Source organism: Strongylocentrotus purpuratus, unplaced genomic scaffold, assembly GCF_000002235.5.
Source record: "Strongylocentrotus purpuratus isolate Spur 01 unplaced genomic scaffold, Spur_5.0 spur5_scaffold_6, whole genome shotgun sequence".
Taxonomy (NCBI): Eukaryota; Metazoa; Echinodermata; class Echinoidea; order Camarodonta; family Strongylocentrotidae; genus Strongylocentrotus; species Strongylocentrotus purpuratus.
In genome coordinates this window covers 5,193,141-5,217,607 of record NW_022145612.1, presented here as the reverse complement: position 1 = coordinate 5,217,607, position 24,467 = coordinate 5,193,141, and the positions used below count along the sequence as shown (strand labels likewise).

Here is a 24,467-nt window from a genome sequence, read left to right as displayed (position 1 = left end):
TTATCGATGGCTATGTTAATTCGATTTTCACCCGACTAGCCTGACCAGTGTCCCTCCATGCTAGGACCACGCTACGCCACTTTGTCAAATATAAATGACCGCCCTAATATTCAAATTTATATATCCAAAGATAACCATCAAAAGCTAGAAGTTTGTGGGTCACTCGAAATAATATCAATCTGATACCAAACTGAAGATGCAAAGAAAATATTCCTCTAAGATAATACTAATCTTAGTTTGACACATAAGAAAAGCAAAATTGCAAAACCAGAAACTGTTTAAAATAGTCAATGACTGAGGTTTTTGCTGCATGAAACTTTTGAAACCTGACCTGTTCGAAAATTTCGTGAAAGTTTCCTACACCCAGAAGCTTCTGGGTTAAGAGTAACATTTGATCATTCAGCTTACCTGTCACCATAATAGACATCTCATCGATGGTTACGTTGATAATCCCCATCTCCATCGCCATCATCAAGGAGTCCGTAAAGGCGGTCATGACCAACGTCGAGTTGATGAACGTAGATGACGGAGATGTGGAATTACTGGTCGCGTTCATGACAGGTTCCTCAGTCTTGAAGTTGACAGTGTAGTCAACAACGATGGAACCTTCACTGAATCCGTTGATGGTAACACTGAGATAGGTGTCCGCGAGCGCACTCATCATAAAGATCATATCCAGCTGTATATTAAATTAAACAAAATATTTTTAAAAAAATTAACTAGAAAGCATAGGGCTAACAGTCATGAGTTGGGAGGGGGAGTGGCAGTTTAACAAAGGCCACAGATGTTGCTATGATCAACAGCATCAAGACTTCTCAAACCCACAACCGCGTCAATGAGAATTATCTTTAGAATTAGTCCTATAAGCAGTATAGTAAAAAGGCAGTTTCATCCTAGGCCTGTAAAATGGAACGAAGAAGTGGAAGAAGAATGTCAAAATTTGATATCAAAACATTATTTTAAAGAGTAGTATTTCTTACCGTATTTTCAACATCAGCGGCTAGAGTCTGGAAAGCAAGTGATGTTGTATTCTGCAGATCCTCTGTGAAGTCGGCCGTTCCGCCGTTGACCTCAGTGATTCGAATCATTACTGTAAACTGTTGGATAGCTGTTAGATCATAGATAAACAAAGATATCATTCATCATGACGCTTTGTCAGATGTTAATTGATATCAAGTAAAGGGGCTCTTTTCAAGTTTCAATGAAGGATCAAAGCTCTCGAAGGACTCTCTCTAACTCTCTCTGGTCGACATTCAAAGAACCCAACTGCCATTACAGGTTCATTAAAATACATTGGCAAGCATTATATATGAACCGCCTATAAACACTACAAGTATTATTATTTAGAAAGGTGTAAGGTACATAGCTCGTACAACATATGAAGAGTTCAGTTTATAGTTACGTTACTTACATATGCAACTGTTATTTGCGTCCCTGGTGTATCCTGCTAGGCATTGACAAACGAACGAATCACCTGTCGTGATGCAATCGGTATTTACATCAGAAACACAGGGACTAGAAGAGCATGGATCTACTGGAGTTGTGGCTACCTTCGTCTGAGCTTCAGTTGTAGCATCTAGTGTGGTAGCACTGTTCGTGGCATCGGTCGAATGTGACATAGTCGTGGCAGCTGCTGTTGTTGCGCGTGTCGTTACAACTACAGTCGTGGCGGCTTCCGTCGTTTCCTCTGTAGTGACACGTGTCGTAGCAGCGTCAGTAGTTGGTACTTTTGTGGTTTCCTCAACAGTAGTTGACTGTTTGCTCTCTGTTGTAACACCATGAGGTGTAGTTTGGACATTTTGAGTTGTAGCAGTTTTTGTTGTGACATCTGGTTGTATTGTCATCCTCAATGTTGTTTGTTTTCCAGTTTGTGTAGTAGCAACATCAGTCGTCTGGAATAGATCATCTGTAGTTTGTCTTACCATTTTCTCTTCAGTTGTCATTTTTGTTGTTTGTGGGGCTCGCGTTGTAGTCATGCGATTCGCAGTCGTTTCCTTAGCTTCTATAGTTGTCTGGCGACCTTCAGTGGAAGCAAGTTTTGTTGTGGCCACTGGTTGAGTCGTGACCCTGTCGCTTGGTGTGGTTTGTTTACCCGCTAGCGTTGTAGCAACATCAGTCGTCTCAAAGAGACCCTCTGTAGTTTGTCTTACCATTTTCTCTTCAGTTGTCATTGTTGTTGTTTGAGGGGTTTGCGTTGTAGACATGCGATTCGGAGTCGTTTCCTTAGCTTCTATAGTTGTCTGGCGACCTTCAGTTGAAGCAAGTTCTGTCGTTATCAATGGTTGAGTTGTGACCATGTCGCTCGGTGTGGTCTCGAACAGATCCTCTGTAGTTTGTCTTACCATTTTTTCTTCGGTCGTCATCTTTGTTGTTTGCGCAGCTTGTGTAGTAGCTTCAACAGTTGTGGAAGCAGTCGTTTCGAAATCGATACTGTCAGTCGTTTCCATTCGTTTGTCTTCTTTTGTGGTTAAATACTTTTCCACAGTTGTTGCTTCTGTAGACTGGGCCTGTGATTCGGTACTTGAGTCTGTACTGCGTTCTGGTTGCTCAGTTTCTCGTGTTGTCTGGAGGGTTGTCACTTCCGACCCACGGGTAGTGGCAATATCAATGTCATCCGTTGTAACTTCATTGGGCCGCTCTGTAACAGGTCGTTGTGGGTCCCTGGTTGTTGAATCACGTATCGTTGTTTGCCCTGAGTCTAGAGTTGTAACTTCTGCCGAAATCGTTGTTTCCTCAAAGAAGTCTGTTGTTCGTTCTCTTTGTGGAAGCGTTGGCGTAGGTCTTTTGGTAGGACGTGGTGACATCGTATCTCCTGTATAAAGAAAAACAATATATATATATATATATATTACATTCCTGTAGCTGAACAAATTTATTATTCCTTCTCACATGTTAATTTCTCTTTCGAACTGTATTTTTCACCCCTACCCTTAGGTTTGTAGGTATCTTTCCCCAGATTAAATAGATGTAGCTTCAAATGTTTATCTGAGTGAAATATGCTAGTAGATTAGGTCGAAGGTAATAGGCCTAGAGTAAGAGCAGGAACAAAAGAGTGAAGGAAATAAGAGGATCATGCGTGGGCACCTACAACAAGGGTACACAATATATTCCAATAAAAGAAAATGTGCTGTACTAGGACGGAGATGAGACGGGGACATCCCCTCCCCCCAAAAAAAAAATAAATAAAAAATAAATAAATAAATAAAAAAAAAAAAAAATTATAAAAAAAAAAAAAAAAAAAAACCGAGATGATAATAATAAATACATATAGACAGTTTCATATGACAGTTGATTATTCACATAACTGAAGATTAAAATGTAAACATCAATATTTTGTTGATATCAGGGGATTTTATTTGATAAAAAATCCTATCCAAAGGATCCCACTCACGAGAACAGTTTCTGCCAGGTCGATCGCGGATGTTTAGAGAAAGATCAATGAAACCGTTTTCACACCGGCAGTTGAACGATCCCTCAGTGTTGACGCAGACAGCATCACCATCACAGTCATTGTCATTGGTTGAGGCACATTCATCAAGATCTACAGACAAAAGGAAAACAAAAAACCGATGAATCTATGTCAAGTCATGGTCCTTTGGTTGGTGCATCAGTTGAGTACAATTGACGAAAGACGTTGTTCCTTAAACGATTCTACTTCTGTTTATAATATTATATTATCAAAAAGGAAAATACAGAGGACTTATATATTCCATCCTATCTTTATTATATTCTACCTCCTCTTCTGTCTTTGCACGTGTTTCTTGCACTTCACTTGTCAACAAGTTTTGTATTTTTGAGGTAAACGTACACCCCCAATCACAAGTATTTTGTTATGCTTTTCATGCTTTTCATGCTTTTCATGCTTTTCATTGTCCGTAATTTACCAGTGACCGAAACAGAAGATTCGTCGATGGTGATGTTAAGAGTCCCCATCTCGATTGCACTTCTGAGTGATTCCATAAATGCACTGGTGATCATAGACGAATCAATCCTGGGTGTTGTTGCATTTGTCACCACTCCTTCGTTTATGAATAGGACAGTATAGTCTACGACGATAGAACCGTTGGCAAAGCTATTGATCTCAGATCCCAAGTACAGTCTGGCGAGCGAGCTCGTCTTATAAACCATGTTCACCTGTAAAAGGGAACGATATTGGAGGAAGTTACTTACAAAAAATGCTTGGCATAAATAGGTAAATTGGTAAAAGTATATTTCTTTGTTTAGTTCCACAGAATTTACATTTACTGATCCACAGATCAGTAAATGATACAATGGGAGATATCTTACAAGGCACAGCATAAGACACTTACCGTGTTCTCTACGTCAACAGCTAGAGTCCGGAAGGCAAACGATTCTCTATCCCGTAAATCCTCCGTGAACAAGGCTGGTCTTCCTTTAGTCTCAGTGATACGAATTGCCCCTACGTATTGCTGTGTAACTATGTGATAAGAATTAAAAGGCATCCATTTGGTAAACTTTAAGATACTCACCAATGGGATATTGAAAGTTATGGATCAACTGATAGCCATATTCGACATGGTACAATGGTTTAAACAAGTGATATTGTAGTTTACCCATTAGGTCACGTTTTGTCTAAATTTTTAACTCAAACATAATCATTAATTAGCTCACCCTATTTTGTCCTATTGATCATTAGAATGTGATAAACTTTCTGATACGAAATTTTTTTTCTCGAAAAACTTACAAATGCAAATGTCATCGGAGTTCCTAGAATATCCCGCCTGGCATCGACACATGAACATGTCATTCCTCGAGACACAGACAGTATTGGGATCCCACGCACAGGGGAGGGAAGCACACGGATCTTTTGGTGTTGACTCCTCAGTGGTAGACATCATGAAATCAGATGTGGTGAAGGCGAAGTCAGTTGTCGGTTCAAAAGGCGGTAGGGTGGGCCTTGGTCGCATGGTGGGGCGTGTTGGACGAGGAGGGCGTGTCGGTCGAGGTGGTCGCGTTGGGATAATTTCTAGTTTGATTGGAACAAAATATGCTTTAAATATAAAGTATGTTTTTATAAAACAAAAATCATCCATTTCATTTCAAGTATTTTGTTAAGTCTACAATCTGCGAAAACCTCTACACCAAATTTTTACTTGATATAAATACATCACCAAAGTCTAATATATATGCACTTCCTACATTTGGATACAGACTATTTGTAGTAAGAAATGCACTCTCTCTTAATTAAAACGAACATAAGCTGTAGAGATGGATGTTTCAACTTTTATTTAATCAGTGTAACACAAGGTCATCCGGCAAATTATGGGAAATATTTCAGAAAGAACTCTTTAAATATCACAAAATCGAATTCAGCATCAAGAAGTAAATCCCACAATCTAAAGAAAATATGCAAATGACAAGCTAAACAATTTATGAGTGAACTGTAACTCTTAAACGGAGAATTATATATTAATCTCTTTTATATTTGCATTTACTTACTCATACACATCGGTCGCATGCCACTGAAGGACCCATCAGCTGAACACCTCAAGACCGGCATTCCAATCAGTTTAAAACCGTCCTTACAGATGTACTTCACACTGTCTCCTACAAACGCCAGCGGTCTAGGTCGAGGCAATTCGGGAAGAAAAGGCAAATCTAGCCACTCTAGGAAGTGGATGAACTTCCAGTATGTTTCATGTACCAGTGCATCCAGTGCAGTAGTAAACGCCCACAATTTATCCATGATTGGTTTGAGTGGTTCTGGTAAAGGTAGTCCAGAGAGGTCAATGACGGCGGTCCAGTCGAAGTTTTCCCAATCAATACCATTCATGAAATGGATGAGATCAATAACCTGTTGCGGTATTGGCAAATCAGACATGTCCACGTCCATCCAATCGGTGTTTGCCCAATCCATTCTCATCATCCAGTGAATGGCAAGCTTCATTTGATCAGAGATGGGTAGTCCAGAAAGATCAATTACTTGGGTCCAATCAAACTCATTCCAGTCCATGGTCAACATCATCTGAAGCATATCTCTCATCTCTTCAGACAGCGGTAGTCTCGAGAAGTCCATTTCACTCCAGTAAGGGTTTTCCCAGTCCATCCTCATCAACTCTTCGAGGAACAACTTAGTATTGTCTGAAAATGGAAGACCAGACAAGTCAATCACTTGTGCCCAGTCAAAAGTTTGCCAGTCAACAAGCATCATCAACTCAAGAACCTCTCTTACTTGATCGGACATAGGAATCATTGACAGATCAATTTGGTCCCAACTCATGTTGTTCCAATCCATAGTCATGAGCATTTCAAGGAACAATCTCATTTTATCTGAGATATGAAGTCCAGATAAGTCGATAACCTGAGTCACATCAAAATTGGCCCAATCAATTTGGGTAATCATCATGATGTACATCCTTAACTGATCTGGCACCGGGAGCTCAGTCATATCCATGTTTTCCCAGTCCATGCTCATCATTCTTAGTACCAGTGATTTGATAGGCTCTGGAAGGCCTGAAATGTCGATGACATCACTCCATTCAACGTTTTCCCAGTCTAATGTGATCAGCATCTCCAGATACATTCGCATTTGATCAGATATTGGTAAACCAGAAAGATCAATGACCTCAGACCAATCGACATTTCCCATGTCCATGTTCATCAATCCTCCCAGGAGTTCCCTAATCAGTGTAAAGTCCATGTTCATCCAGTCAAAACTTTCCCAGTCAATCTGTGCCATCATCAAGAGCATGTCTTTCAACTGATCAGGTATGGGCAGGTTCGTGAGGTCTACTGCTTGCATGAGGTCAATGTTTTCCCAATCCATACTTTCAAGAAGGTAAAGGAATTCGGACAATTGATCGGGCAGCATGGATGTATCAAGATATGACAGATCCCAGTTCTCTCTGCTCGAGGTCAACATCACCAATAATACATTCTTTAAATCCTCTGAAATTGGTAGATTTAGAACATCTAGGATCATCGACCAGTCTATTTCTTCCAATTCCATGTCAGGCATGGCATTTATCCAATCAAAGTTCTCCCAGTCCATCATCATAAGTTGATTTAACAAATCAAAGATATATTCCTGGATTTCGGCATCCATGAGCATAAGTAAGAAGTCCCTGTTACCTTGAGGGATAGGCCAATTTTCCACCATTCCAGTCCAATTGACAGCATCCCATCGCGTGTTTGTCATGGTAAATATAAAACTCTTGACCTCGTCTGGGATTGAGAGAGCAGACAGATCAATCTGGTCCCAGTTGATATTCTCCCACTCTGTCCTCATCACCATTATGAGAAATCGGCTGGCAGCAGGAGGAATGGGAAGATTTGTGATGTTCTGGTTAGTCCAGTCAAAGTTTTCCCAGTCAATGAGGATAAATGGTTGTAGCATTTCTTGAACGTTCTGCGGTATCGACTGATTTAACATTTGTAAGAAGTCGAAGCCATCAGGAAGTTCCCAGCCCATTTCCATCATCAGTGACAGTATGCTGTCTATATCAATACCTGACCAATCTGTACCATTTAGAAGAAGGAGAAACTCCCGAACTTGCGAAGGCATTAGGAAATCCGTAACATTGATCAAGCGGATGCTTTCCAAGTCTATATTCATCAACATCATTAGGTATTCCCTCCATTCGTCGGGAAGAAGAGCGGTCATATTCATTTGATTAAAATCGATGTCTTGCATGTCAAAATTAATTGCCATCTCTATCCAGGACTTTACGTTCTCTGGCAATGGTAATAGAGGCAACGAGAACTCCATCAATTCAAGATTAGTCATATCCAAGTGTCTTGCAATGAACAGAATGTTTTGGACTGATGCTGGCATGATGCTCTCAAGAACCGTAGTGTCAAGGTTTTCCCAGTCTGTTGAAACTATAAATTCTAGAATGTTCCGGAAGGAATCTGGTAGACTCATATTTCTGAAATCTGTGCTGTTCCCCTCAAAGTTCTTCCAATCTATATTCATCAAGCTTTCGAGATAAGGTCGTAGTAACTCGACGTAAGGAATATCAGTCATGTTAAAATCACTCCAGCCGGAAAGGAAAGGACGCAGTGCCTCCGGTATTGGCATATCTGTCAAAGTTATGCTATACAAGTTCATCAAGTCCACGCCGGTGTAGTTTCGGAGAAGACTCCAGTCGATGGGATTCTGACGCAAAATACGAGTGACTATAGCGATCAAATCCGCTGCTGAGGTAGGTACTGGCAAATCATTGATTCCCGTCATGTTCATCCGCTCCCAGTCAAAATTCATTGCCATTGTGATCATATCTCTAAAAACATCTGGAATGGGTAGTATAGGCAGTATATCGTCGGCTCCTATATTTTCCATGTCTGTTGTTAGGAAGAGTTCGATCAGTTCCCTGATGAATTCTGGAATCGCATTGATGTAGCTCCAGTTGGTATTCTGCCAATCCATGACCATTGTGATTGCCTGTCTGAAGATATCTGGCAAAGGTAGTGCTGTCAAATTAAAGCCATTCCAATTAAGTATGAAATCGGAACTCCCATCCGTTGACAACTGGATTGTGGGTAGACCTTGAGGAAGAAGTGAGTTTAATGCAGCCATAGATGCTTCCCAGTTAACATCAGACCGGTTCATATTGGATAGAAACTCTCTTCCGATGGCGCTAATAAGATTTAGCGTACGGTTATCAATAGTTGGAATCATACCAGTTAAAACCGTTGTATTCATATTCATCCAATCTATGTCGGAATGATCACCGTCTCCCCAGAGTGTGTTAGTGACGAGTTCAAGAACTGCCTCGATTATTCTACGAAGTACTTCGAAATCAGTATTCTGCCAATCAATACCCATTACTATGTCCAAGATTTGTTGTGTCACCTGCGTTGCTCCCGTGTTAGGGATACCAACTGCTGGCATATCGACATTGGGTATGTCCACATTAGGCACGTCGACATTTGGTAGGCCACCAAAGAAACCGCCATTTCCCGAATCTGCCGTTGCTCCTTGCGAATCGGTTGTTTCCTCAAATGGGTTCCCAACTCCAAAGTTAGGGAAATTCAGACTTCCGATTTGAGATGCTATATCACCGATGTTACCAGACTCATCCTCTCTCCACAAGTCATTGAATGCCGTGGTGAATTCATCTCCGAATAGATCTCTCGTGACAGGCCATTCCCAGCCAGGTGTGGATTCGTTTCCTTTCATTCCACCTGGAGTCGTCGGTGTCTTCATGCCCGGTGGGCGGTTGTCGAACAGGATGGCGTATCCATGTCGTGGTGGATAGGGGAAAGGACCACAGGTCACTATGAAAAATAAATGATATGGGATGTTGAAGATTACATAATATGTACGCAATATTTCCTTCAATCAGATTCAACTGTCAAAAATGTTAACTGCACTTTTTACTTCAAGAATCTAGAACGGAATACGGTTGAAATTTGAGATCTAATCACAATGACGATCGTTTTCGAAACATGAACTGTCATAACTGCGTAAATCTGCAACTTTGGAAGATATTTGTCTAAAAGCATGCCATTATATAAACGCAACTCCAATTTAGAAACTTGTTGTACCTCAGAGCTCTGACAATATATCGCAGTCTTCGACTAAATGCAAAGGCCTTTATCCACAAGTGGCTTGCACTTTGTGTTATCGAGACTTTGCGAAATACTTTTCTACTATCATCATGTTCATGTGCATCTATTTGGGAGAACCAGTTTAAACTTACATTCGCAAACACCATCGGTGTTAAAAGAAAATCCTGGTCGGCATACGCACTGGAAGGATCTGCCAACAACGATGCATTCTGCCCGAGCATAGGCACACGGGTTGCTGGAACAGGGGGTCGTGACTGGTGCTGTGTATATGAAGTAGATGATAGTATTATAAAGCCTACCACCTGAATGTGTCTGCAGCATACAGAATAAGTCATGTATATAAAATAGTGGATAATTCATGTTTGTTAAAAGAAAGCACTGGTCTTCCTTTTGGTTTCCACATTTCTACCAAGTATCAGTTTGTTAGTCGGGTGTACGATACTTGTTCAGGCGACAATTGCTCCGTGGTTAATTTCATAAAATAACCGAATTCTTAACTTCAACTCTAGACCAAAGTCTATACCTAACCCTTAGCCTAGCACAAGACCTACTTGCTACTCCTACCCTAACCCTTTATTTTCATGAAATAAATCCCGCAGTAATTGTCACTGGAACAACTATGTCGGACAGAGCACCTTTATTCAAATCATCAATAGAGACATTATATTAAGCGCTATATAATAGCTAAATATTATTATTATCATTAACAACAATAATAATCTTTTTAGTTTTCTTGGCATCATTGAAACACGACAATATTTAATTTGTCCGCCATCTTAGAATATTAATACTTACGAGAACATCTCCTGCCTGGTTGATCACGGATATTTAGTGAAAGATCGATGAAACCTTCACGACAGCGGCAGGTAAACGATCCCTCAGTGTTTATGCAATCAGCATCGTCATCACAGTTATTGTCATCTCGGGAATTACATTCATCCAGATCTAATGAATAGAGTAATCTTTCTTAGTGAAAACAGTTTGACATCTATTAATTTTATATTCAAATAGGATTGAGGATTATTTTATGAACATCAGTATGTCGAAATGTACTTTTTCTACCAGGTGGACATAAATGAAAATGCATGAGTAACTGAAATCTGTTGAAAGTTAAGTTTAATACCGTTCTTTCATTCCAAACTTGTAATATGTCCCTATTGTTTTATTGGAAACCACTCTCGATAGAGACAATGTTAATCTTAGGATGGGATAAGTGTGGTAGTCACGACCTAGATATCTTAGACCTAGTAGACCTGGAAAAAACGGGCTTCGAGACGGTCTTCAGACCGAGACCTGGTCTCGAGACCTTCGATCTGATGGGGGTTGATGAATGACCAAACAAACCGCATCAATCTGCACTCACCAGTAACCATCACAGATGACTCATCGATACTGACATTGACAGTACCCATTTCCATCGCCATCTTCAACGACTCTGTGAACGCTGCGACAACGGTTGTGGAATCAATCAGTGTCGGCATCGTTGTGTTGCTGGTCGTATTCGTTGGGATAGTGGTTTCCTCGTTCCTGAATTTGACGGTGTAATCCACAACGATAGAGCCGTTCGAGAAACCGTTTACGGTGGCCCCAAGATACGAATCAGCAAGAGAGCTCATCAGGTAGATCATGTCCAGCTATCAAGAGATGAAGACACACGCTAATCATTTTAAGTACTTGTACTTGAATACAAACTCTTGTGTCTGTAAATAAGCTGGCAAACAACCACTAGTAGCAAAGAATTATGATCCGTCTGAAAAGAACTTGATATAACACAATAAACGTATAAACGATTTAAAAATGAGAATTATAATAATGATAATTAAAAAAAAAAAAACAGTACAGAATTTCAGATTTTTATGCTGTAAATTGGGTTTAGTTATCACTGATAAATTTCCTGAAAATATTTTAAAATGACCTATAGCTAGCTGGGCGTGATAGTAGGCCATTATGCCGAACTCTAATTTGTACGAACGACAGAAACTTGAAGAGAAGACATTCCCTACTCACCGTGTTCTCTACGTCAGCGGCTAGAGTCTGGAAAGCTGGTGATGTTGTATCCTGCAGGTCTTCTGTAAATGAGGCAGTTCCGCCATTTACCTCGGTGATTCGAATCAATGCTGCAAACTGCTGAGTTGCTGTATGATGTTTTTGTTGGAAGAATCGGTACATTTTTATTGATTTGATTGTCTTGCGATATCGTTCTTGATGAAAAAGTATATGTAAGATAAAGTAATGGCCGTTACAGACGAGGCGTCGTTTGCTGACGTAGAGCTCGTCAATGATGGGCGTGGCCTTTGACATGGGAGAGTGACATCGTCCAAAAAGGAAATGCAAAGTGTACCAATAATGTTTTCAATTAACATCACATGAGCTCATGTACATTAAACGCTTGGGTCAAAGCTACCTCGATAATCCTATGATTATTGCAAAGGTAACGATGCAGTCGCGTCTAAGAGAGAAAAAAAAGCTTCACAGTGTTCTCCCAAACGCGTACAATATTCTAACAAATTTCTTGTGAGTTATTTTAAGCATGGATAAGTTTGAGCATGATAAAGGGAAATAAGTTCTCTACTTACATGTACATGTTTCGTTTGAATCCCGAGCGTACCCTGCCTGGCACTGGCACTCGTATGTGTCACCCAATGAGACGCAATCTGTGTTGACATCCGAAACACAAGGATTCGAAGAACATGGATCTGCAGGTATTGTCGGTGCAGGCGAAGCTTCCTCGGTTGTAACCACCATACTTGTTGCTGCCTCTGACGTAGTTTGTAGATCCAATCTTGGAGTCGTAACTTCATCATCGATGGTAGTTCCTTGATATCTTTCTGTAGTAGATTCTTCAGGTGTTTGGGAGGGTGTAGACGTTGCTCTGTCATTTTGAGTTGTTTGTTCTACTTCTGTTGTAAATTCTGTAGGTGTGGGCCACGGATCTTCTGATGGCCTTGGTGTTAAGGATTCAGATGTTGCTCTGTTTTTGGGGGTTGTGCTTTCTTCATTTGTTGTAAATTCGAAAGGAGTCGTCCTTGAAGGTTCTGAGGGTGTAGGCCTTTCGGTTGGTCGAGGCCTTCCAGTTGGTCTGGGCCGTTCAGTAGGACGTGGGGGTTCTGTTGGCCTTATTCCTGGAAAAGAGATAAGGAAAGAAGTGAGTTTTCTAAAAAGCCTTTAAAAAAAAGAAAACATAAGACTTTATTAACATTCGTATAAGTATATTAAAAAAAACAATCGATGCTAAATCTGATTTTTAAAAATGGTTCTAGTCCGTATGATATACCGTTTTTCGCAACATTTGCATGGTATAATTCAGTGTAATACAAAGCCATCCGGCAAATTATGTGAAATATGTCAGACAGACATCGATTAATACAACAAAATCAAATTAAGCATCGGAAAGTACATCCCAAGGTCTGACGGCTACATGGAATCTGCAAATGACTATCTCCATTGTCTATGAGTGAACTGTAACAATTACTTCGGGGATTATATATTATTTCTTTTGAATTTACATATACTTACTCATACACATCGGTCGCATGCCACTGAAGGACCCATCAGCTGAACACCTCAAGACCGGCATTCCAATCAGTTTAAAACCGTCCTTACAGATGTACTTCACACTGTCTCCTACAAATGCAAGAGGTCTAGGTCGAGGCAATTCTGGAAGAAAAGGCAAATCTAGCCACTCTAGGAAGTGGATGAACTTCCAGTATGTTTCATGTACCAGTGCATCCAGTGCAGTAGTAAACGCCCACAATTTATCCATGATTGGTTTGAGTGGTTCTGGTAAAGGTAGTCCAGAGAGGTCAATGACGGCGGTCCAGTCGAAGTTTTCCCAATCAATACCATTCATGAAATGGATGAGATCAATAATCTGCTGCGGTATTGGCAAATCAGACATGTCCACGTCCATCCAATCGGTGTTTGCCCAATCCATTCTCATCATCCAGTGAATGGCAAGCTTCATTTGATCAGAGATGGGTAGTCCAGAAAGATCAATTACTTGGGTCCAATCAAACTCATTCCAGTCCATGGTCAACATCATCTGAAGCATATCTCTCATCTCTTCAGACAGCGGTAGTCTCGAGAAGTCCATTTCACTCCAGTCAGGGTTTTCCCAGTCCATCCTCATCAACTCTTCGAGGAACAACTTAGTATTGTCTGAAAATGGAAGACCAGACAGGTCAATCACTTGTGCCCAGTCAAAAGTTTGCAAGTCAACAAGCATCATCAACTCAAGAACATCTCTAACTCGATCGGACATAGGAATCATTGACAGATCAATTTGTTCCCAACTCATGTTGTTCCAATCCATAGTCATGAGCATTTCAAGGAACAATTTCATTTGGTCTGAGATAGGCAGTCCAGATAAGTCGATAACTTGAGTCCAATCAATGTTGGCCCAATCAATTTGGGTTATCATCATGATGTACATCCTTAACTCATCTGGCATCGGAAGCTCAGTCATATCCAGGTTTTCCCAGTCCATGCTCATCATTCTTTCTACTAGTGCTTTGATGGGTTCTGGAAGACCTGAAATGTCGATGACATCACTCCATTCAACGTTTTCCCAGTTTAATTCGATCAGCATCTCCAGATACATTCGCATTTGATCAGATATTGGTAAACCAGAAAGATCAATGACCTCAGACCAATCGACATTTCCCATGTCCATGTTCATCAATCCTCCCAGGAGTTCCCTAATCAGTGTAAAGTCCATGTTCATCCAGTCAAAACTCTCCCAGTCAATATGTGCCATCATCATGAGCATGTCTTTGATCTGATCGGGTATGGGCAGGTTCGTGAGGTCTACTGCTTGCATGAGGTCAATGTTTTCCCAATCGATACTTTCCAGAAGGTAAAGTAATTCGGACAATTGATCAGGCAACATAGATGTATCAAGATTTGACAGATCCCAGTTCTCTCTGCTCGAGGTCAACATCATCAATAATACATTTGTTACATCCTCTGAAATTGGTAGATTTAGAGCATCTAGGATCATCGACCAGTCTATTTCTTCCATTTCCATGTCAGGCATGGCATTTATCCATTCAAAGTTCTCCCAGTCCATCATCATAAGTTGATTTAACAAATCAAAGATATATTCCTGGATTTCGGCATCCATAAGCATAAGTAAGAAATCCCTGTTACCTCGAGGGATAGGCCAATTTTCCACCATTCCAGTCCAATTGACAGCATCCCATCGCGTATTTGTCATGGTAAATATAAAACTCTTGACCTCGTCTGGGATTGCGAGAGCAGACAGATCAATCTGGTCCCAGTTGATATTCTCCCAATCTGTCCTCATCACCATTATGAGAAATCGACTTGCAGCATCAGGAATGGGAAGATTTGTGATGTTCTCGTTAGTCCAGTCAAAGTTTTCCCAGTCTATGAGGATAAACGGTTGTAGCATTTCTTGAACGTTCTGCGGTATCGACTGATTTAACATTTTTAAGAAGTCAAAGCCATCAGGATGCTCCCAGCCCATGTCCATCATCAGTGACAGTATGCCGTCTATATCAATACTTGACCAATCTGTACCATTTAGGAGAAAGAGAAACTCCCGAACTTGTGAAGGTATGATGAAATCCGTAACATTGATCAAGCGGATATTTTCCAAGTCTATATTCATCAACATAATTAAATATTCCCTCCATTCGTCGGGAAGAAGAGCAGTCATATTCATTTGATTAAAATCGATGTCTTGCATGTCGAAATTGATTGCCATCTCTATCCAGGACTTTACGTTCTCTGGCAATTGTAATAGAGGCAACATGAACTCTATCAATTCAAGATTAGTCATGTCTAGGTGTCTTGCAATGAACATAATGTTTTGTAGTGATGCTGGCATCAGGCTTTCAAGAACCGTAGTGTCAAGGTCTTCCCAGTCTGTTGAAACTATGAATTCTAGAATGTTTCGGAAGGAATCTGGTAGACTCATATTTCTGAAATCTGTGCTGTTCCCCTCAAAGTTCTCCCAATCCATATTCATCAAGCTTTCGAGATAAGGTCGTAGTAACTCGACGTAAGGAATATCATTCATGTTAAAATCATTCCAGCCAGACAGGAAAGGGAGCAGTGCATTTGGTATTGGCATATCTGTCAAACTCATGTTATACATGTTTATCAAGTCCAGACCGGTGTAGTTTTGGAGGAGGCTCCAGTTGATTGGATTCTGACGCAAAATACGAGTGACTATAGCGATCAAATCAGCTGCTGAGGAAGGTACTGGCATAGCATTGATTCCCGTCATGTTCATCCGCTCCCAATCAACATTCATTGCCACTGTGATCATATCTCTAATACCATCTGGAATGGGTAGTATAGGCAGCATATCGTCGGCTCCTATATTTTCAATGTCTGTTGTTAGGAAGAGTTCGATCAGTTCCCTGATGAATTCTGGAATCGCATCGATGTCACTCCAGTTGGTATTGTGCCAATCCATGGCCAATGTGATTGCCTGTCTGAAGTTATCTGGCAAAGGTAGTGATGTCAAATTAAAGGTACTCCAGTTAAGTATGAAATCGGAACTCCCATCCGTTGACAACTGGATTCTTGGTAGACCTTGAGGAAGAAGTGAGTTTAATGCAGCCATAGATGCTTCCCAGTTCACAGCAGACCGGTTCATATTGGATAGAAACTGTCTTCCGATGACGGTAATAAGATTTAGCGTACGGTTATCAATAGTTGGAATCATACCAGTTAAAACCGTTCTGTTCATATTCATCCAATCTATGTCGGACTGATCACTGTCTCCCCAGATTGTGTTAGTGACGAGTTCAAGAACTGCCTCGATTATTCTACGAAGTACTTCGAAATCAGTATTCTGCCAATCAATACCCGTTACTATGTCCAAGATTTGTTGTGTAACCTGCGTTGCTCCCGTGTTAGGGATACCAACTGCTGGTATATCGACATTGGGTATGTCCACATTAGGCAGATCGACATTGGGTATGTCCACATTAGGCAGGTCGACATTTGGTAGGCCATCAAACGGGTTTCCAACTCCCAAGTTTGGAAAATTCAGACTTCCAATTTGAGATACTACATCACCGATGTTACCAGACTCATCGTCCCTCCACAAGTCATTGGAAGCCGTGGTGAATTCATCTCCGAATAAATCTCTTGTGACAGGCCATTCCCAGCCAGGTGTGGACTCGTTTCCTTTCATTCCACCTGGAGTCGTCGGTGTCTCCATGCCCGGTGGGCGGTTGTCGTACAGGATGGCGTATCCATATCGTGGTGGATAGGGGAAAGGACCACAGGTCACTATGAAAAAACAAACACATGTAGGATGTGGAAGATAACATGAGCAATAGCTTTTCTCTATAACATTCTTCTATCAAATACCTAAATTGTATTATTTTATTAAACTATAACACAATTGAAATAAGAGAAAAAATCATCATGACGAGCGTTCCAAATAAATGAACTTTTACGACGGTGTACATCTACAAATTATAAGATATTTGTTTGAAACTGTCCATTGTGGTATATGCACCTCAATTTAGAAATGTATTGTAACCCAGTGCTCTGGCCATCCATCGAAGTTTCGACCGATTGCAAAGACGTTTATCCATAAGTGGCACACAATAATTTAGACTGCGTAATACCTTCCTTATAAAATGATGTTCGCATATTCATGTGCAACCAATTTAAACTTACATTCGCAGACACCATCGGGGTTGAAAGCAAATCCTGGTCGGCATACGCACTTGAAGGATCGACCAACAACAATGCATTCTGCCCGAGCATAGGCACACGGGTTTCTGGTACAGGGGTTAGGTGGGGGCGGTGGCATCGTGCTTGGCACTACGTAAATAGAGAAGAAAATAGTATTTTCAAGCCTACAAACCAAAATCTCGACTCCGTTATACAAAGTACGTGTAAATAATGTTTATCAAGATGGTCAATAAGAGGAACCATTGGTTATTCAAGTTTTTCTAGTCCTTGCAAAAATCAGGAGCCATCAGCAGAACTGAGAAGAAAATTGTCGTGGCATCTATAACAAATAAAATCACTAGAATTTTTAATTTGGGTTTGACATTTGGAACATATACTTTATTCGCGTCTCATGAACTGCTACTTACGAGAACAAATTCTTCCGGGTTGGCGGATGTTTAGTGAAAGATCGATGAATCCTTCACGACAGCGGCAGGTAAACGATCCCTCAGTGTTGATGCAGGCAGCATCGTTATCACAGTCATTGTCATCGCGTGAGGCACATTCATCCAGATCTAGTAAAAATTAATATAAAAAAAAAAACGTCTTTTTTCTTTTCTCACTAAGCTCAGTTTAACAAACAAATTTACCACTGAGGTAGTATTGAAGATTACTTTACGAACATCAGTGTATTTGGACTAGTATGATAATGCACAAGTGAGCGAATTATAAACTTGTAATATTATAGGCTAACAGGTCGTCACGTTATTTTGATTTGGACTACTAACGACAGAGACAATGCTAATTTCAAGATAACATAAGTGTGGTAGTCCTCAATTTCAAGACCTAGACCTGGAAAAACCGGTCTCCTGATCAAGGCCTGGTCTCGACTCCTTCAACACTGATGGGGATTGATGACTGACCAAACAAACCGCATCAATCTGCACTCACCAGAAACCATCACAGATGACTCATCGATGCTGACATTGACAGTACCCATTTCCATCGCCATCTTCAACGACTCTGTGAACGCTGCCACAACAGTTGTAGAATCAATCGTTGTTGGTATCGTTGTATTGGTGGTCATATTGGTTGGGATGGTGGTTTCCTCGTCCCTGAATTTGACGGTGTAATCCACAACGATAGAGCCGTTCGAGAAACCGTTGACGGTGGCTCCAAGATACGAATCGGCAAGAGAGCTCATCAGGTAGATCATGTCCAGCTATGAAGAGATGAAGACATACGCTAATCATTGTAAGTACTTGTACTTGAATATTCACCCTTGGTAATAAATTATTACGAGAGGCAGCTGCGTCAATTGATAAACTGACAAACCACGGGCAAACGGATTATGAATTTTTTTTAAAGTTAACTGACGACAAAATAATAAAGAGGAAAACGAGTATAAAATTAAAAGCTCCAAAGGAATACATTTTCTCCTGATTATGAATTGCCGATAATCATTTTTACGCCTACATTTTCTTACACGTACTATAAAATGTCCACAATTTAGCTAAACTGAAGATGATAAGCTACTTTTTTAAACTTCAATCAACGTTTACATACATTTATGACAGTCACTGAAGAATTATTTCTTCTACGCTTACCGTGTTCTCTATGTCAGTAGCTAGAGCCTGGAAAGCTGGTGATGTTGTATCCTGCAGGTCTTCTGTAAATGAGGCAGTTCCGCCATTTACCTCGGTGATTCGAATCAATGCTGCAAACTGTTGGGTTGCTGTAAAATGTTTTTTGTAAAAGAATAAGTCTATCATTATATTCATTCTGATTTTATGGTATCATCTTTATTAAATGAAAATATTATTGAAAATACTGAATGGCTGAGGACACATTAAATTGTACGTGTATATAAATGTTGTATCAACTACGTTGTGATTAATTCTCTGAGCATTACAGATGAAATGATTAATCATTTGCCTGAACACTAGAACGTTTTTACTTCATACTTTTTATGAGGAGGTGCGATAACTCAGTTGTAGAACAGTGATCTCGTACCCGGAAGTCCCGGGTTCAAAACAAAGTTGACGCGCTAGAGCCTTTGGTAAGGCATTATTCCTCATTACCAAGTCCCTCGGAGAGGACTTAAAGGTCCCCTGGTTGCTTATTTACAAGAACACACATACTTTCTTATTGGTCAGGTAAAACAAACAAACTAACCAACTTACATGTACACGTATCGTTTGAATCCCGAGCGTATCCTGCCTGACACTGGCACTCGTATGTGTCACCCAATGAGACGCAATCTGTGTTGGCATCCGACAGACATGGATTCAAAGAACATGGATCTGCAGGTGTTGTCGGTGCAGGCGAAGCTTCCTCGGTTGTAACCATTTCACTTGTTGCTGCCTCTGATGTAGTTTGTAGATCCGATCTTTGAGTAGTCCCTTCATCATCAATGGTAGTTCCTTGATCTATTTCTGTAGTGGATATTTCAGTCGTTTGGGAGGGTTTAGATGTTGCTCTGTCATTCTGAGTTGTTTCTTCTGCTTCTGTTGTATATTCGAAAGTAGTTGGTCTCGGATCTTCTGAGGGTGTTGAGGATTCAGATGTTGCTCTGTTATTTTGGGTTGTGCTTTCTTCATTTGTTGTAAATTCGAAAAGAGTCGTCCTTGAAGGTTTTGAGGGTGTAGGCCTTTCGGTTGGTCGAGGCCTTCCAGTTGGTCTGGGCCGTTCAGTAGGACGCGGGGGTTCTGTTGGCCTTATTCCTGGAAAAAAGAGGAAAAGCAAATGATTTCAGAAAGGCCTAAAGCCAAACCAAAAAAGAAAAAATACAATAAAATCCATACTAAAAGAGAATATTAAATATTGCAAATTTAACTGGTCAATTTCATTTCTGTATTATTTTGGTTGCACATCAATTACTTTTTCAATCTTTATTAGAAAAGTTCGCTCGATTATAAATGATCATACAGATGTTCATCAATCCAAGATATTCTTATTCAACGATGATCAGTGGTATAAACATGTCAAATAAATACCATGTACGAAACAGAATTGTTTAAGAAATTCGTTATTTCAAAGGGTACTTACTCTCGCAATCAGGAGGAAAACTGCTCCACGAACCGTCATTCGTACAGGTGAGTACAGATGATCCAATTAGCTCGAAACCTCTCTTGCAAACATACGTAATACTATCACCAGCAATTGGAGGTGGCCGAGGACGTGGTAGCTCAGGGAGAAAGGGTAAGTCGAGCCTAAACAGAAACTTCAAGATCTTGTTGTACACATCATAGAAAATGCGGTGAAGTAGATCAGAAACGATGGAGTCCAATCTGTGTATAAAAGCCATGGCACGCTCCATCATACTGTCCATGTCCATCCAATCAGTGTTTGCCCAGTCCATATTCATCATCCAGTGAATCGCGAGCTTCATTTTATCAGAGATGGGTAGCCCAGATATATCAATAACTTGAGTCCAATCAAACTCATTCCAGTCCATAGTCAACATCATTTGAAGCATATCTCTCATCTCTTCAGACAGCAGTAGTCTTGAGAAGTCCATTTCACTCCAGTCAGGGTTTTCCCAGTCCATCCTCATCAACTCTTCGAGGAACAACTTAGTATTGTCTGAAAATGGAAGACCAGACAAGTCAATCACTTGTGCCCAGTCAAAAGATTGCCAGTCAACAAGCATTATCAACTCAAGAACATCTCTAACTTGATCGGACATAGGAATCATTGACAGATCAATTTGTTCCCAACTCATGTTGTTCCAGTCCATACTCATAAGCATTTCAAGGAACAATTTCATTTGGTCTGAGATAGGCAGTCCAGATAAGTCGATAACTTGAGTCCACTCAATATTGGCCCAATCAATTTGGGATATCATCATGATGTACATCCTTAACTCATCTGGCATCGGAATCTCTGTCATATCCATGTTTTCCCAGTCCATGCTCATCATTCTAAGTACCAGTACTTTGATGGGTTCTGGAAGACCTGAAATGTCGATGACATCACTCCATTCTACGTTTTCCCAGTCTAATGTGATCAGCATCTCCAGATACATTCGCATTTGATCAGATATTGGTAAACCAGAAAGATCAATGACCTCAGACCAATCGAAATTACCCATGTCCATGTTCATCAATCCTCCCAGAAGTTCCTTAATCAGTGTAAAGTCCATGTTCATCCAGTCAAAACTCTCCCAGTCAATCTGCGTCATCATCAAGAGCATGTCTTTGAACTGATCAGGTATGGGCAGGTTCATGAGGTCTACTGCTTGCATGAGGTCAATGTTTTCCCAATCGATACTTTCCAGAAGGTAAAGGAATTCGGACAATTGATCGGGCAGCATGGATGTATCAAGATTTGACAGATCCCAGTTCTCTTTGCTCGAGTTGAACATCACCAACAACACATTCTTTAAATCTTCTGAAATTGGTAGATTTAGAACATCTAGGATCATCGCCCAGTCAAAATCTTCCATTTCCATGTCAGGCATGACATTTATCCAATCAAAGTTCTCCCAGTCCATCATCATAAGTTGATTTAACAAATCAAAGATATATTCCTGGATTTCAGCATCCATCAGCATTAGGAGGAAATCCCTATTACCCTGAGGAATTGGCAAATTTTCCACCATGCCAGTCCAATTGGCTGCATCCCATCGCATGTTTGTCATGGTAAATATAAAACTCTTGACCTCGTCTGGGATTGAGAGAGCAGACAGATCAATCTGGTCCCAGTTGATATTCTCCCACTCTGTCCTCATCACCATTATCAGAAATCGGCTGGCAGCAACAGGAATGGGAAGATTTGTGATGTTGTCGTTAGTCCAGTCAAAGTTTTCCCAGTCAATGAGGATAAACGGTTGTAGCATTTCATGCAAATTAACAATTGCATCCAAATCAAAAGTTCTCAAAAGTTCCAGGTCCAAATTCATCAACATGGAGTAAATTTCATTCATGATTACATCAATATTTGACTGGTCTACAGTGTCCCAGTCCGTGTTAACTAAGACGAACAATACAGATTTGACCTGATCTGGAAGCGGTAGACTCATGAGGATATCTGTGGAATTATGCTTGCTCCAGTCCGTACCATTAAGGTAAAGGAAAAACTCCCGAACTTGTGAAGGTATGATAAAATCCGTAACATTGATCAAGCGGATGCTTTCCAAGTCTATATTCATCAACATCATTAAGTATTCCCTCCATTCGTCGGGAAGAAGAGCGGTCATATTCATTTGATTAACATCAATGTCTTGCATGTCAAAATTGATTGCCATCTCTATCCAGTACTTTACGTTCTCTGGTAATGGTAAAAGAGGCAACATGAACTCTATCAATTCAAGATTAGTCATGTCCAGGTGTCTTGCAATGAACAGAATGTTTTGGAGTGATGCTGGCATGATGCTTTCAAGAACCGTAGTGTCAAGGTTTTCCCAGTCTGTTGAAACTATGAATTCTAGAATGTTTCGGAAGGAATCTGGTAGACTCATATTTCTGAAATCTGTGCTGTTTCCATCAAAGTTCTCCCAATCCATATTCATCAAGCTTTCCAGATAAGGTCGTAGTAACTCGACGTAAGGAATATCAGTCATGTTAAAATCATTCCAGCCAGACAGGAAAGGACGCAGTGCATTTGGTATTGGCGTATCTGCCAAGCTCATGTTATACAAGTTCATCAAGTCCATGCCGGTGAGGTTTCGGAGGAGACTCCAGTCGATGGGATTCTGACGCAAAATTCGAGTGACTATAGCGATCAAATCAGAACTTGTAGTAGGTACTGGCAAGTCATTGATTCCTGTCATGTTCAGCCTGTTCCAGTCGAAATTCATTGCCATTGTGAGCATGTCTCTAATTCCATCTGGAATGGGTAGTATAGCCAGTATATCGTCGGCTCTTATAACTTCCATGTCTGTTGAAAGAAAGAAAATAGTCAGTTCCCTGATGAATTCAGGGAGCGCTGACATATTGAACCAGTTGATATTTTCCAAATTCAGTGCAGTGACGTTCATTGTACTCCAATCCAAGAAAGGTAAGTACGTTCCTTCGATTTCCCATCGGAACGTCGGAAATCCTTCGGGAAGGTTCGAATTGATTATTCCAACCACGGCTTCCCAATTAACATTTGATACGTTTCCACTAGCGAGAAACTCTGTTGCTAAGAGTTGTAGAGCATCTACGTCTATTGAAAGGCGTGTTGTATTGATACGTGAAAGGTCAATATCCGGTAGATCATCAATCATAAATACCGGACGTTGAATAGCAGCGATAGCTTCTTGGATATCTACAACCGTGGACCAATCAGTATCCGTTATGACATACATGATTTCCCTCATAAAACTTGGAAAAGCAAGTTGAATGAAATCAAGAGATGTCCAATCATAGTTATTCCAATCAGTTGATAGAATCACAGTTAGACCGTTTCGGATCACACCAGGCATCGGCAAGGCGGATGCGTTCATGTTTTCCCAGTTGATGGTAGATAGATCACCATTTTCCCAATTAGTTGCCATTATAACGTCGCTCACAATTCTGATCAATTCACGTAAAAGACGGATCATAACGAAAGATTCAGAATCTATGATCTGCCAGTCTATATCCATCGTAATGTCAATTATTTGTTGGATGACCTGTACAGCTGGTAAATTGACGTTGCCAAAATCCGGAAACCCGTTGGATGAATCACCAGGAGAAACACCACCTTCCCAGGTGACAGAGGGTAGGGTAAATCCAGGAGAGAACGTCACCATATCACCAGAGTCACCTCCACCACCGATAAAAGGTATGTCTATATCAGGCAAATCGATGTCACCGCCAGGAATCCCCCAACCCCCGCTAGGAACCCCCCAACCCCCATTTCCAGAATCTCCAGTTGGACCTGCAGAGGCTGTGACGGATTCCTCGTCATCACCCGCAAAGGGATTTCCTATTCCAATGTTCGGGAAGTTCAATGCTCCAAGAAGACCTGGTACATCATCGAATTCGCCGGCCTCATCGAATAAGTCACTTAACGTGTCGTCACCCCTCATACCGTCGGGAAATGGGGCCCGCGAGACCGGCACCATTCCTCCATAACCTGGTCGAGGTGTCCAGGATGAAGGGCGAGATGGAATGTGTCTATCGAGAGGAAGGGCATAACCATGCCTTGGAGGAGGAGGATACCGACCGCAAGTAACTAATTTATAAAGACAAGTGAAACAAAAAAGGGATATTAAAATAAATGCATAATGATATCATGTAGGAAATTAATGAATGATGACAATGCTCGCAACGACGAGATTGAAAGTTTTATCTTTATCGATA

The 24,467-nt window shown here is 40.7% G+C and overlaps 1 protein-coding gene across 2 annotated transcripts in view; it reads right to left on the bottom strand.

The window, feature by feature from the left end:
- LOC581873 overlaps window positions 1–24,467 on the bottom strand; it is a 46,559-nt gene that overhangs the window by 10,034 nt on the left and 12,058 nt on the right. Inside the window, exons 9-28 of one of the 2 annotated variants that reach the window (XM_030972538.1) lie at window positions 20,245–24,339; window positions 19,380–19,919; window positions 18,804–18,931; window positions 18,148–18,418; window positions 17,625–17,771; window positions 17,200–17,346; window positions 13,051–16,803; window positions 12,111–12,656; window positions 11,542–11,669; window positions 10,898–11,168; window positions 10,330–10,479; window positions 9,666–9,794; window positions 5,461–9,240; window positions 4,706–4,987; window positions 4,311–4,438; window positions 3,885–4,134; window positions 3,392–3,541; window positions 1,412–2,812; window positions 981–1,108; window positions 409–679 (exon numbers count right to left, since the gene is read on the bottom strand). In XM_030972538.1, coding sequence (XP_030828398.1) covers window positions 409–679; window positions 981–1,108; window positions 1,412–2,812; window positions 3,392–3,541; window positions 3,885–4,134; window positions 4,311–4,438; window positions 4,706–4,987; window positions 5,461–9,240; window positions 9,666–9,794; window positions 10,330–10,479; window positions 10,898–11,168; window positions 11,542–11,669; window positions 12,111–12,656; window positions 13,051–16,803; window positions 17,200–17,346; window positions 17,625–17,771; window positions 18,148–18,418; window positions 18,804–18,931; window positions 19,380–19,919; window positions 20,245–24,339 — 16,695 coding nt within the window. The remainder of the gene's footprint in view (window positions 1–408; window positions 680–980; window positions 1,109–1,411; window positions 2,813–3,391; window positions 3,542–3,884; window positions 4,135–4,310; window positions 4,439–4,705; window positions 4,988–5,460; window positions 9,241–9,665; window positions 9,795–10,329; window positions 10,480–10,897; window positions 11,169–11,541; window positions 11,670–12,110; window positions 12,657–13,050; window positions 16,804–17,199; window positions 17,347–17,624; window positions 17,772–18,147; window positions 18,419–18,803; window positions 18,932–19,379; window positions 19,920–20,244; window positions 24,340–24,467) is intronic. The other variant, XM_030972539.1, reaches the window with a different exon arrangement.